At 42.7% G+C, this 15,306-nt stretch overlaps 1 protein-coding gene across 1 annotated transcript; it reads left to right on the top strand.

Moving 5' to 3' along the window:
- Window positions 1–1,042: 1,042 nt before the first annotated feature.
- On the top strand, window positions 1,043–10,621 carry LOC100464593 (cytochrome P450 2G1). Its single transcript, XM_002923688.1, has 9 exons — window positions 1,043–1,222; window positions 1,808–1,970; window positions 3,280–3,429; window positions 4,837–4,997; window positions 5,247–5,423; window positions 6,180–6,321; window positions 7,832–8,019; window positions 8,137–8,278; window positions 10,440–10,621. Exons 1-9 carry the CDS (start codon window positions 1,043–1,045, stop codon window positions 10,619–10,621), a joined length of 1,485 nt encoding a protein of 494 aa, XP_002923734.1.
- The last annotated feature ends 4,685 nt before the right edge of the window (window positions 10,622–15,306 follow it).

The following is a 15,306-nucleotide window of genomic DNA, read 5'->3' on the forward strand; positions in this document are numbered from 1 at the left end:
GACAGTAAATATTTACAAATATTTGGTACAAAAGGAGTTGAAAACCATTTATTTAAATTATTACAAGAGCAATCAGTATGCCATGATTCTGGAGATATTTTTCCCCACTGGAACCTGGGGCTCAGAGATGGTCTCTATATCTTAGACTTTGAAAATCAATGTACACACACCAGCAAAGTCCTGATAAACCAACACAAGCAATTTTTGATTATTACTATTTAATATCACCTTGAGTACAAACAAGAGAACTTGTTGAATAAAACCCTTTCAGGGTGCCTGAGTGGCTCAGTCGTTTGAGCACCCAACTCTTGGTTTGGGCTCAGGTCATGATCTCAGGGTGGTAAGATCAAGCCCCACGTTGAAATCTGAACTCAGTGTGGAATCTGCTTAAGATTCTTTCCCTTCCCCTTCCCTCCCTTCTGCTCCTCCCCCTGTTTGTACTCTATCTCTAAAAATAAATAAAATCTTAAAAAAAAACCTTTCAATTGAGTTATTTATTTTGCTATTCTAAACCTTCATCTTACTGTATTTTTTAAGAAATTGATTAGTTAGGATCTGGCAAAGAGAAAGGAGTCATCTTTTTTCTTTACCAAGATTTTCTAAAACAGTATGGTTACCTTATTTTTTGACAGATTCCAGAAACTGAGGCCAAGAGGGTTAGGTGACTCACCAATGAAGAAAAGGTGGAGTTGAAATTTGAACCCAGATTGTCTGATTCCTGAATGTGATGGTCTAAAAATGATGTTCAGCTGCCTCCCACATCCTACCAAGACATGTTGATCTAGGGGTTGAGCTGAGACTAGAAATATGAAGAAAGAGGGACGGCCCCAGTTGATTTCCCTGGGTGAATTCAATCCATCTTTATTCAGGTGGGAGATTACAGGTTATATAACCACCCCCCAGATAAAACAATATCCTCTCTAATAGCATCCATACCCGGAAAACTTGAATCTCAGGGTGTTCAGATTTCTGCACAGCTGATTTCCCAGAACATATTTAAGCAGGATCTGGTTCCCTGGACACAACCTTTCAACCTGACACCATGGAGCTAGGAGGGGCCTTCACCATCTTTCTGGCACTCTCCTTGTCTTGTCTACTCATCCTCATTGCCTGGAAACGGAACAACAAGGGGGGGAAGCTGCCCCCTGGGCCCACACCAATACCCTTCCTGGGGAACGTGTTGCAAGTCCGTACTGATGCCACTTTTCAGTCTTTCATGAAGGTAAGTCTGACTACTCCTCTCACAGAGCTGGAAGCAACTAATTCTATAGACACGTGTATGACCTTGTAACATCTAAAACACAGACTCTTGGAAACATAGACTTAATAAACCTTAGAATACTAAAATTCCAGAATCTTAATCTCTTGGTAACACAGACTCCTGGCACACTGGAACTTAAGACTCTCACAGTCTCAAGACTTTGGAATCACAGCACCTTATACCTTAAACAAAAGAACTCATGCACTCTGATGGACTTAGAACATTGACAGTATCGTGAAATATTAGGGTTCTAGAAATTGAGCACTGCAGAGAGAGAACCATAGATCTTGGAGTCCAGCTCATCCAGGTCCACCATTTTACAGATGAGGAAACTAAGGCTTGTGGAGGCACTGGGGGGTCTTGCCCAGGATCACAGCACCCAAAGCATCTATGCCTTATTCTCAATAGTTCTTCCAAGCCCAAGACTCAACTTTATCTGTTATTCTTACATTTGTACCCTCTTGAAATTTCCACCCTAAAGTCCTTGATTGGCCTATACTTGGTGTCCAATCAGCTCCCTCCTCTTATGTCTTCTTTCACTCCCAGCTTAAGGAGAAGTATGGCCCAGTCTTCACTGTGTATATGGGTCCCCGGCCAGTAGTTGTTTTATGTGGACATGAGGCAGTGAAGGAGGCCCTGGTAGACCGAGCAGATGAGTTCAGTGGCCGCGGAGAACTGGCTTCAATAGAGCGAAATTTCCAAGGTCATGGTAAGTAACAACAATGACAACAACAAAATGATTATAATATACTTTTTATGTCCCAGGTTCTTTGATAAGTACTCTGGATGAATTATTGCATTGACTCCTTTGAGAGAACTGTTAATGTCTTACTGATTTTGCAAATGAGGATGCTGAGGGTGAGAAAGGTTGGATAATATCACCTAGTAAGTGGAACCATTTTGTCCTGAATCCAAACCATCTGACTCTTGAGTATCTGCTGCTTTACTTCTGTTTTTAACGGATTAGTAATACCGTGTACCCACTGAAGCCCTTACAGCTAACCTTACTTCTATTTCCCTGTATATACACACACCCAACCCACAGGTCTCTGCCATCTCCATTTAGGTAGATATCTTTCTAATGTGTCTTATACATGCATCTCTAACTACTCACACCCTTCAGTTTCAAGCAGCCTCATGCTATTCTTTCCATACTTCCATCCATCCATTCCCTTCCATTTATCTACTTTTCCATTGATCCATACATCCACAAAAAAATCCGTTTATTAATTAGCCTTTCTGTATCTTTCTATTCAATTTATCTGTACATGTATGAATTAATTTTCCATTTACCTATCCATCATTCCATCCATCCATCCATTTGTTAACCCTTCTATTATTCACCTGTCAATTAATATTTCAATCCATAAATCTTTCCAACCATTTATCCATTCATTTCAAACTATCTATTCATTACCCCTTTACTCATCCATTGAGTCTTTCATCCATCCATCAGTCATTCCAGTCAAAAACTCTTCCTTCCATTCATTAATCCACCAAAATAATTTCATTAAATTTCCAAACATTAATGATCAATCCATGTACATCTGGTAATTTCTAAATGTTTCTTACTACAAGGTAGGTATATTGATGTACAGATGTGAGCTTCTGTGTATATGTATGCATATATCTAGAGAATCCAAGTGGTGTATTGAAGACAGAAGTAGTTCTCCATACTAGGGTACTGTAAATGGCATTCTATCTATACATCTCTCAACCTTCCTACGAACCCACCAGTTATTTAGCCAGTTCTAGGTCTTTATCCTGTAAGAAACTCTCCTTTATCTCCCTCAATCAGTCCTAGCCTTATCTCCTTTCCCTCCATCTCAATCCTAGACTGTTTTTGAGGGTCCTGTAGGGAGGGAACCATGGTATCTCCATCAAGCCTGGGAAGTTGAGAGGGGCTTCCCTGAGACCAGAGTCTAGAGCTTTCATAATTTGTCCCCATCCTTGTGTAGTACAGAGTTGGACACAGGAAGGGGAGGGGAGGCAGGAGGCTGACACGGAGATTTTGGCAGGTGTAGCTCTGGCTAACGGAGAACGATGGAGGATCCTCCGACGTTTCTCCCTGACCATTCTACGGGACTTCGGAATGGGAAAGCGGAGCATTGAGGAACGGATCCAGGAGGAAGCTGGCTTCTTACTAGAGGAATTACGGAAGACCAAGGGTATGGGGGCCACAAGGGGCAGGGCTAAAAGGTGACTGAATGGTTATAGAGAGCTCAGCTCAGAAGACGGACCTTGGTGGGAGAAAGCTCTAGAGTGGGAGAGGATAAAAAAGACTAAGGGTTTACTGAGATTTCTAGCCAGGTTCTATGTTAAAAGCATGAAAGCCCCTTAGAGACCACTTGTTCAGAAGCTTTAATCAGTGGATCTCAAGGATTTTGTGAACTCCTGAAATCATGGCAGACTTTTGCAATATGCAAATTAGTGCTTTTTTCAAATTTAATTTTAATTTAATTACATACATAGGTATACATATAATACATACATACAATTGTCATAAAAACCACATAACATAAAATTTTACCATCCTAACCATTCCTAAGTATCTTTTTCAGTGTATTTGCATTGTTGTGAAACAGATCTTTAGAACTTTTTCATCTTGCAAATCTGAAACTCTATGCCCATCTGATTATATTTTTTAAGGAATCCAATCCCTGCCCCAAAATAAGGTCTGGAACCAATGGGATTTAGCGGAAAAAAGACACAGCAGCAAAGAAATACAAAGAGGAATAGATAAGATATAGAAAGAGAGATAAATTTTTCTAAATCAGAGTTTTTCTTCTAAGTTTCATAGATGCTAACTAAACAGTCTACATAAAGGCTTTTTTTTTTAAAGATTTTATTTATTTATTTGACAGAGAGAGAGACAGCCAGTGAGAGGGAACACAAGCAGAGGGAGTGGGAGAGGAAGAAGCAGGCTCCCAGTGGGGCGGGGAGCCTGATGAGGTGGCTCTATCCCAGGACTCTGGGGTCATGCCCTGAGCCGAAGGCAGACGCTCAACGACTGAGCCACCCAGGTGCCCCCATAAAGGCTTTGAATGTCTACATATACCCAGAAATTATTTGCAAAATTGTGTATTTGTGAATATGAGCATTGTTCTGGAGAAATTGTTCCCAGATCCAGCATTCTATTTTAGATGGTGCAGCTGAGGCCAAGGGAAGAATTTTCTTAATAGCTCAAATGGAATCATTAATAGAGATACACAGAATCCAGCCACCCTTTTTTTTTAATGTGTCCCATACCATGACTCTTTCCCAAATCTGTGACCCTACAACACAAACACAGTTAAATACTAATACCAAAAAGTATTAAACTCCACCAGCATTTCTTGAATGCTTACTACATGACAAGGACAGTGCTAAGCATTTCACGTGGATAATTATATCGAAGCCTCAGGTTTGGTGGTTGCTTAACCAATTTGCATACTAGGAAATCTAGACTTAAAACACAAAAAGGAACTAACACGTGCTAATAAGCAGAGGAGCCAGGACTCGTATCCATGATTGAATGATTCCCCATTCCAGGCTCCAAATCATTGTCTCCAACCTAGACAATTTCCACCATCCAGGTTCTCCCATCGAGCCCACGTTCTTCCTGAGCCGCACTGTCTCCAACGTCATCAGTTCCGTCGTCTTTGGAAGCCGCTTTGACTATGAGGACAAGCAGTTCCTGAAGCTGCTGCAGATGATCAATGAGAGTTTCATTGAGATGAGCACACCTTGGGCACAGGTGCCCACCAACCACCTCCCTGCCACCCCCAATCTCAGTTAACTAAGCACCTGCCTATTCCTCACTTAATCCTCCCCACAACCCTGGGAGGCAAGGAACAATACACCCGGAGTCTCTAAGAAGCAGATGGACTCACCCAGTGTTCAGACCCAGTGCTGGATGTTGAGCCCAGCTAGCTGACTCCAGGCTTAGCCTACGCTGGCCCCAGGTGCCCATGGCTGACAAACCCCCTTTGCCTATTCCCCACAGCTATATGACATGTATTCTGGGATCATGCAATATTTGCCAGGAAGACACAATCGCATCTACTACTTGGTGGAAGAACTCAAGGACTTCATCGCCTCTAGGGTGAAGATCAACGAAGCATCGTTTGACCCACAAAACCCTCGGGACTTCATTGACTGCTTCCTCATCAAGATGTACCAGGTACCTCTTACCCTTTGCCCAATCCTTTCCTCTCATCATCCTATCCCCTAGCACCTGCAACGTTAGCCTGCAAACATGCTGGAGACAAAAAAGCAAGCATTGTTTCACATGGTAGACTTTAATTTATAGATGAGATATAGAAACGGTAAAGGCATACATAAACTTATACGCTTTCAAAATAAACTTTGAATCTGAAATTTTAGGAGCAAGGATACTTAAAACTTATACCTTTTAAATCATTTGTGATTACAACTGCCAGAGACTTACAAACACAGAAAACCAGAATGAGTCTTTACAGTCTTAGAATTTGAGAAGCTTAGACTTTAAGAATTTGAGAAGCTTAAGAGTTTAAGCTTTAAACTTAAAAGTCTTGGAGATGTAGAAATTTAGATGCTTAATACTTGTATATCATAGAGTCTTAGAATTTTAGAAATTTATGTATATTTTGTATTGTACAAACCTCAGCACTTGGAAGTTTACAATTATATAGCTTAATGTCCTAGAACTTCCAAATCATTCCTTTTTTCTCCTCCCATTCTCCCTACTCTCCACTCCAATCACACTGGCCTCTTTCTTCCTGTTCTTCTCCATACCAGGCACACTCCTGCTCCCCCCCCCCCCAGGACCTTTGCTCTGGCTGTTTCCTCTCCCAGATAGTCACTTGGTTTAACCATTTATTGTGTTTTCACAAAGGGAGAAAATAAGAAGATAAAGACTGAAGAGTGTGATTCTGTGTCCTGTCCCTCTCATTTTCAGGATACAAATAATCCCCACACAGAATTCAATCTCAAGAACTTGGTCCTGACTACACTCAACCTCTTCTTTGCTGGCACAGAGACTGTTAGCTCTACACTACGTTATGGATTCCTGCTACTGATGAAGTATCCTGAAGTGGAAGGTGAGTGTCCACCTGAGCTGCTTACCTGGTGACTCCCACTCCCAGTGGGAAGAAGACATAATCTTGAAACCTTAGCACCCCACGGCCTTATACTCTTCGCACTTTGGAATCTCAGTCTACAGAATCTTGCAATTTCTGACTTAGAAGGCCATTAATTAATCTTCTCCTCGGTGCCTGCGTTAGTTTCCTATGACTGCTGTAATAAATTATGAGAAACTTAGTAGCTTAAATTAGCATAAATCTATTATCCTACTGTTCTGGATTTTAGAAGTTCACCCAGGATTTCAATGGGCTGAACCAAGGTAGTATCAGTTTCCTTGCCTTTTCAGCTTCAGGAGCGGTATTCCTTGCATTCCTGAGCTCATGACCCTTGCTTCATCTTCAAAGCAGAAGTGTAGCATCTTCAAATCTCTCTGCCTCAGCGGTCACATCTCCTCTGACTCTGACCCTTCTGCTTCCCACTTATAAAGATGCTCGTGATTATATTTAGGGCCAACCTGGATAATCCAGGATAATCCCCCCATCTCAAGATCTTTAACCTGATGATGTCTTCAAAGTCCCTTTTGTCCTCCATGGTAACATGCACAGGTTCCAGGGATTAGGAAGTAGATATCTTTGATGGCCATTATTTAGCCACCTGTAGTGCCAGAATCCAATAGATGAAGATGGATTCATCTTCAATAAATTGCAGTCTGGTCTAATTGGGTAACTCTAGTAATGAGGAACTCATTCCTTGCTTAAGGAAACCCCCCAGTTTTGGCGTCTTTTCCTTTGAATGCAGTTCAAAACAAGCCAACAGATTTTTCCTGATGTAGACGACGGAAGAGACTAACTTGTTTTCACTCAAACTTTTCTAGTCCCTCCTCCATTGTCCAAGATGTGTTTTACTAAATAATCATAATAACAGCTAAATATCTAAATAATCAGATATTTAATGGACACCTGCTATGTGCCTAGGCACTGTTCTAGTTACTTGCACACTGGATTTTATGTAAATTTTATAACTCTATGATCTTGTTGGACCATCACATCCATTTGGAAGACGAAGAAACAGAGGCTCAGAAGGTAAAGTCATTTACCTCAGAGTCACTCATCCAGGAAGTGCAGGGAGGGGTAGCTGCACCAATAGTGTTCTTAATTCCTGTTACATAACTGCTGTCACTTGCTTCAATCCTGTCCTGGTTATGTATTGTACCTTTTCCCCATCCTGTCAAAAATCTGTGTATGAGAACCCATCTGGGACCAGGACACTGTGCTGCTCATTAGTGCTTTCAAGATAAAGACCAAACATCCCAGAGGAGGCTCAAGGCTCCAGGCTGTGTGCCTCTCAGTGGTCCGATGGGAGCACCCCACCAACGTGTCAGGTGTTAAGAATAAAGAGGCAATGCAAACACACATGGTGTACTCCCTCAGGATACACAGGTACTAAAGATACAAACCCATAGCCTAGCTTTGACCTCCAGAAATGCCTCCTGTGTCCTTGTCTGCTATATTTCCTGGCCCCTTCTAGCCAAAATCCATAAAGAGATTGACCAGGTGATTGGACCACACCGGATCCCAAGTGTGGACGACAGAGTCAAGATGCCCTACACGGATGCTGTGATCCATGAGATACAGAGACTGACAGATATCGTACCCATGGGTGTCCCCCATAATGTCATCCGGGACACTCATTTCCGAGGCTACCTTCTGCCCAAGGTGAAGTTGGGTCTCGTTGTTACTCCTTCTCCCTCCACCTCACTCCTTTCTCCTCCTGGTTCCCTGCCCCCATATTCCACCACTGATTTCTCCTAACTGTCCCCATTTTCACTCCAGGGCACTGATGTGTTCCCCCTGCTTGGCTCTGTCCTCAAAGACCCCAAATACTTCCGCTACCCAGATGCCTTCTATCCTCAACACTTCCTGGATGAACAGGGCCGCTTCAAGAAGAATGAAGCCTTTGTACCTTTTTCCTCTGGTAGGTTTCTATGGTCTGAGTCCCCACCACCACCACCCCAGGAACTTGCTAGATGTGACCCCCCAATCATTAGTCTGTGTTTGACATTCAGGTCTGAATGAGAAGTTGAATGTTATTTCCCAGAATCCCAGAATCATGGGATATTAGAACCATTGACTCTGATAATGAGAAAAGGTATAGTACTAAACACAGATCAGCAAACTTTTTCTGTTAAGGACCGAATAGAAAATATTTTAGTTTTTGCCAGCCATAGTGTCTCAATCTGAACTATGCAGTCTGAACTATTCAACTGCCCCCTTGTGCCGCAGAAGTGACCATGGACAGTACGAAAATGCATGAGAGTGTGTGTGATGCCAAAACCTTTATTTATGGACATAGAAATTTGAATTTCATTGAATCACGTGTCACAAAATATTATTTTTCTTTTGATTGTTTTCAACCTTTTAAAGATGTGATCCTTAGTTTTGTTAAAGAACAAATATTTAGTTGAGTAAATTTAAATATGTAATTGGCTTTACTAAATGATTCATGAATCAAGCAGCATTCCATCTAGTAAGTAGAAGGGCGCCTGAGGAGTTGTAGAAATGGAAGGTCTTTATAGGGAGGAGAGTGGGCAAGAAGCTATTAGCAAAAGAAAAGAAAGGATTGTTAGAGGCAAGGTCACCTTCCCCTAGGGGAAGGGGAGGGATTCTTTTTTTTTAAATTTAATTAATTAACATATATTGTATTATTAGTTTCAGAGGTAAAGTTCAGTGGTTCATCAGTTGCATATAATGGCCAGTGTTCGTTACATCACATGCCCTCCTTAAAGCCCATCACCCGGTTACCCCATCCCCCACCCTCCATCCCTCCAGCAACCATCAGTTTGTTTCCTATAGTTAAGAGTCTCTTATGGTTTGTTTCCCTCTCTGATTTTGTCTTGTTTTATTTTTTCCTTCCTTCCCCTATGATCCTGTTTTGTTTCTTAAATTCCACATATGAATGAAATCATATGATATTTGTCTTTCTCTGATTGACTTATTTTGCTTAGCATAATACCCTCTAGTTCTATCCATGTCATTGCAAATGGCAAGAGCTTATTAGGCGGATTACCTCATCTTCCTTTAGTGGGTGGAGAGGGCCCACGGGACAGATCACCTCATTTGTGCTGATCAAAAAACTTCTAACTGGTTAAGACTACATTTCTGGGGGAGGTTGAACTGCCATTAGGTTAGATATTGAGCCTGGTTTGATGACTTGTCCTAACGTAAGTGACTCCATTTGGGGCCTGTGGTTTTCTTTTATTTATTTATTTATTTATTTATTTATTTATTTATTCATTTATTTATTTTTAAGATTTTATTTATTTATGTGACAGAGAGACAGCCAGCGAAAGAGGGGACACAGCAGGGGAGTGGGAGAGGAAAAAGCAGCCTCCCAGCAGAGGAGCCTGATGCGGGGCTCGATCCCAGAACGCCGGGATCACGCCCTGAGCTGAAGGCAGACGCTTAACGACTGCACTACCCAGGCGCCCCTGTGGTTTTCTTTTTTAACAGTTTTCAGGCAGTACAAAAATAGGCAGCAGGTGGATTTGCCTAGTGAACAGTAGCTTGTGACCCATGACATAATACCTTAGAATGGTATTTTAAGTATAAGCCACACTGAATCAGTGCTGTGGTTAGGAACCAGGACCCAACCCCACCACTTACAAAGGGTGGAGTCATAGGTGAGTTACTTCCGTTCCCTGTCTGTAAAATGGAGATTCATCTCTCCAAACCATTGGAAGGGTGACCAACAAATAGTAAGCATTATTTAAGTGTGAGCTTTCTTTTCTATTTTTTTTTCCCTCACCAGCATCTGGCACCTAGTAGCCATTTGATAAATCTTTGTGAAATTTAAATGAACAGAAACTTCAAATTTGAGGATTTCTTAGAACCATTCCATCTTGGGATCTGATGGAATCAAGCCATCAGAAAAGTAGCTAATAGGTGTTGAGTCCCTATAAGTGGCAGATTCTAGAGGAGTCCACCGAGTCATTATAATAACTTCACAAAACAGGCATTATCATGACCCCACGGATGCTGAGGAGGCTCTGAGGGGTGATGGGGCGAGAATGCACCCCACAGTCTCATGATCCTGGTACAGATATGAACCGCCCTCCCACCCTCCCCTGTGCCCACAGGAAAGCGCATCTGCCTGGGCGAGGCCATGGCCCGCATGGAACTCTTTCTCTACTTCACCTCCATCCTTCAGAACTTCTCTCTACACTCACTGGTGCCCCCCGCTGACATCGATATCACACCCAGGGTCTCAGGCTTCGGCAACATCCCTCCAACCTACGAGCTCCGCCTCAAGGCCCGCTGAGCGCCCCCTATTGGGTGCGGAAGGAACCGTCGGAGAACAGAGCTCTGTCCACAGATACAGGTCCATCACCTCATCTCCTCTAAGGTGGAGAGGAGCTCACGACAGCTTAAATTTCTCCCAACAGCTCTAAGAGAAGGCACTATTCCTACTGTCATGGGACTGCGGGGTCAGGGAGGGTCACCTGCAAATATAGAGATCTGTATGGGCTGCATCTAGTGGAAAAGAAATGCGCTGTCCAAGATTTCAGCAACTATCTGGAGGATTTGTGTTCTCCTGCTCCCCTCTGCGAGTGCTTCCCGTCTCCACCAAATTCTTGTTGTAGAGTCTATGTCTTTATGTGATAGTGACCCAAATTAGTTCAGCATTCTTCTCCCTGATTATCATCTCCCACACAAAATACAGAATAGAAGAATAGAATAGAATAGAATAATAATAGAATAGAATAGAATAGAATAGAATAGAATAGAATAGAATAGAATAGAAGCAGCCAGGGTATCAAGGCTGTTGTGTGTAGCAGGCTTCTCGTGTGTTGTGTGCACCATCACTGTTGGGCATAGCAAACTACTTAAAATGACCTTTTAGACGTCCCTGTTATTAATTATCCTTTCTAGCAGTCCACCACCAGAGATTTCCCACTTGATGGTCCACCCCTCCCCTTAATACTCCATTCCCAACCATCTTGCTGGCTCCTTGCCCCAACCCTCTTCAATCGTCTCTTCCTCTAAACCTGCCTTCCTGGTCTAGAGGGCACTTCTTTCACAACTCTCAGTTCCAAATTCTCCCCATTCCATTTTAAAGAATAGTTCAGCCACCCCGACTTCTATTATTCTGTTTCCAAACTCCATCAACTTGCTCAGTGGATGAAAGCTTTCCCTCATGCTTCATTTAATTCAGCCAACATTTATTGAACACCTGACATGTACCAGTATCCTCTTCAAGTGCTTGGGATCCATCAGTGAACAAAGCAGACCAAAAGTCCTGCCCTGGTGGAGTTTCCTTCTAGTGGGAGAGGTAGACAATGAAGAATAAACATAATAAATAAGTAAATGATATAGTATGTTAGAACAGCAGAGACTCCAGGATTGGGATTATGATTGGGATGGGGTAGGTCTCACAAGGTGTTGGAGGAACAAGTTATGCAGGTATCTGGGAAGGGAGTGTTTCTGGCAGGGAGATTAAAAAAAAAAACCTGCAGAGCTGTAAAGGAGGAGGCTGTGCGTGTGTGTTCTAGAGTCCACAAGGAGACTGTGGCTGGAGTGGAGGAGGAAGAGAAGGGGAAATGGGAAGAAGGCAGGGCATTAATAAGGGCCAGATTGTGTGGAGCCTCGTGGACCTCAGTAAGGACCTGGGCTTTTAGCCTGAGTGAGATGATGGTTCCTGGTGAGCACAGGGTGACATACACCGACTGACATATTTTAAAAGCAAACTCTGGCTGCTGCACGAAGAATAGATTGAGGGTGGGAAGCAGAGATACCTGTTGTACAGGCAGGGAGAAGTGATGGGTTTGGAATCTGCTATGAAGGTGGAGCTGGTAGGGTTTGCTGATGAATTGGATGTGGGGTGGGAGAAAAAGAGGGTCAGGGATGAGATCTTATCCTTTGGAATTTCTCTTTTAACCTCGTATGTCCAGGTACATGAGTCCCCAAAATAGTTGGCTTTGTAATTTTAGGGAACACGAACAGACTGTGGCTACTTTAGTATATAGGCTTGCTGTAAGTTTATCAATAAGTTCATATTATTTTGTGAATCCTGGAGACCCGGGCTCAGAATATGAGTAGGAAAAAAAAAAGAGTTAACATTCAGGGGCTGATGCCGCCACTGTCCCCTCAGTGAGCCCTGCAACACTGGACACCGAACCATGGCTGTGGGACTCTTGACCCATTGCCACCACTGTGGACAACTTCCTGATTGTATTTGTCATTTTGTATTACTTCCTCATGATTCAAAGTTCCAGGCAGGACTATTCAGTTAATCACACGTTAAAGCCTTAGGGCTCAGGGTTTGGGGAGGAAGAATAAATGGTCCCTCTAGCTGCTGTGGTGGATGGCCCCTGACCAAGAATCTCACAACTGGGGATTCTCCCAAAATTAGAAGGGATTTTGAGATGGGGTAGGCAAGAAACAACGAATGTCGTTCCTTACACACAATATGTCCATTGGTTTTTCTGGGAAGCAAAGGCTGGGTTGAAGTTAGGAGGGCAAGCATTTCATGGAGGGGTAATGCCTGTGAATGATAAGAGAGGGAAGAAACAGAATGGTTAGAAAGGTCTTCAAACCCAGGTATAGATGTGACACACTTGTGGGATGAAAAAGGAAGGAAAATCGGTCAAGAAGAGACCCAGATCTTCATGCAGAGCTGACAGAGACTCAATCCATCAAAAAGTACATCGATATTGAAGATTGTCTTTTAGGGGTGTCTCATGTTGGATACAAACGGTCATGCCCTACCCCCAAACTGTCCTCAGTCTAGAGCTTTCTTGGGAGAGCACAGACTTGGCTCCAAGCTGAAGTAGATCCTGACGGTACTGCTGCTGGAGGCTGTCAGCTCACTGCTCTCTTTGCAGCTGAACAACAAGTTCTTGAAAGGGGGATCTCGGGTCATGTCTCCATGACCATCACAGACATAGACATACAAACACACATCATTACAGCCCTACTGCTCTTTCCATGAGTAGTCTTTAGAGCTACCAACTCACTTAGCAAGTATATAGCCTAATGGTCATTACACATTCTTAGCTGTGAAAATCTTATGCCGGATTTTCCTGTGTGCAAGTCCAATTCATGAGATAAGGAAGAGGATTGCTAATCTCCCTCTGGGTGAAGCACAGAAGAGCTCTAGACCCTCAAGGATCCTTCACTTTCTCTCATGAGGAGAAGTCCCCAGGGCTACAAGGCATGCAGCCATTCCAGACACATTCCTGTCCTCAGTCCTGCACACTACTGGAATCTGCTGACATTAAGGTGACCAGGAAAGAGTCAATGACCACATGACTCACAGTCCAGCATGTTAAGTACTGGTATCAAAGAAAACCAGTAATTAGATAGGTTTCATCTAACAAAAACAAAAACCAGAGTTATAGAACAGAAAGATGAAAGAGTCAGAAGGAAAAACTAGGCAACGTGGGGACCATGAACTTCATTTTTCTTTTCTTCATTGGGCTCCTGATAAACTTGCAGCTATTAGAGACTGGTTCTGCCCTTGGGCAGTTAGATGGATCATCAATAAAAACAAATCGAATTCTTGATTGGATTGTCCAGGAGATCTTGAGACTTTAAATCTGTAGATTGTGAAAGGCTCTCTCTATCCATATCTATCATGTCCTTAGCACCTTCGTGTTAGTTTTTTATCATTTCCTTTCCAGAATTTCCCACACTGTTCCCTCATGAGACACATGTATTGTCATTCTTCTCAAAATCTGTCAATTTAATGATCAAGAAAAGGTGACACACTATGCTTTAAATTTTTATTTCTTTGATTAGTAACGAGACAGGACTTTCGTGTGTTTATCCTTGCATTTCTACTTTTATGAGTTGTCAATTTATATCCCTCACCCCATGTACCTACTCTACATTCAGAATTTTTCTCATAGAGTCTATCAATTTGTCATGCAGTGAAGATGCTGACCTTTATTCTTGGCTTTGGGTAAAGAGATTTCATGATGCATTTGCCCTTGAATTCATAGGTTTTTTTTTAAATAACAAAATTATTACTTTTGAAGTAAAATTCTTTCTAATTTTTTTGTGATTTGTCTAATTATCTCTAGTTTTAGAAATATCTTCTCTGTACATACCTTTTGACCCAACAGTTATGCTTCAGAAAGTGTGCAAAGATGGAAACAGGGGCGCCTGGTTGGCTCAGTCATTAAGCGTCTGCCTTCAGCTCAGGTCATGATCCCAGAATCCTGGGATCGAGCCCCACATCGGGCTCCCTGCTCTGCAGGAAGCCTGCTTCTCCCTCTCCCACTCCCCCTGCTGGTGTTCCCTCTCTCGCTGTGTCTCTCTCTGTCCAATAAATAAATAAAATCTAAAAAAAAAAAGATGGAAACACAAGGATGTTCATTTCAACTGTGTTTATAAAGACAAAAATAAAACAAATAATCCACATATGCATTTTCTAGCAGAACAACATGCATTGGTTATCAATCCCAAGGGAGAAGATCATGCACTGGTTACCAATCCCAGGAGAGGACTCCAACTACGTGAAGGGAAGGAAAAATCATCACCATGACAACCACCAAGCATAGAAGTCCAAACACTTTTGCCAACTGGATCTTGGTATCAGAGTTACTAAGGAAAAAACAATGCAGTCAAGTATTGGACGGAACAAGGGTGAACTGACACAGAGGAGAGACAGCAACATCAGCTTTAATAGTGCCCATTCATCCCTCATGACCAGCAGGTCTCTTCTAGCAGGTGACACAGGGCAATTCACCTCTACTGCACCTCTCTTGTGCCACATGGAGGGACCCTGTCCCCATTCTGTGGGGACAGATATAGCAGTGGGGTTGGCCAGGTGCCGTATGCTTAAACAGAACAAAGAAGTCCTCATTGAGCTTAAGCAGGAATAGATATTCTTAGCCGAAGTGATAAGCCCAGCACAGGCTGTGTAGGCTCTTTATCTCCTGGTAAGGAAGGGTTCCAGGCCCAAGAATCATCTGTATGTGGCTAGGGGGAGGGGGTGTGTCA

Source organism: Ailuropoda melanoleuca, chromosome 12 (assembly GCF_002007445.2).
Source record: "Ailuropoda melanoleuca isolate Jingjing chromosome 12, ASM200744v2, whole genome shotgun sequence".
NCBI lineage: Eukaryota > Metazoa > Chordata > Mammalia > Carnivora > Ursidae > Ailuropoda > Ailuropoda melanoleuca.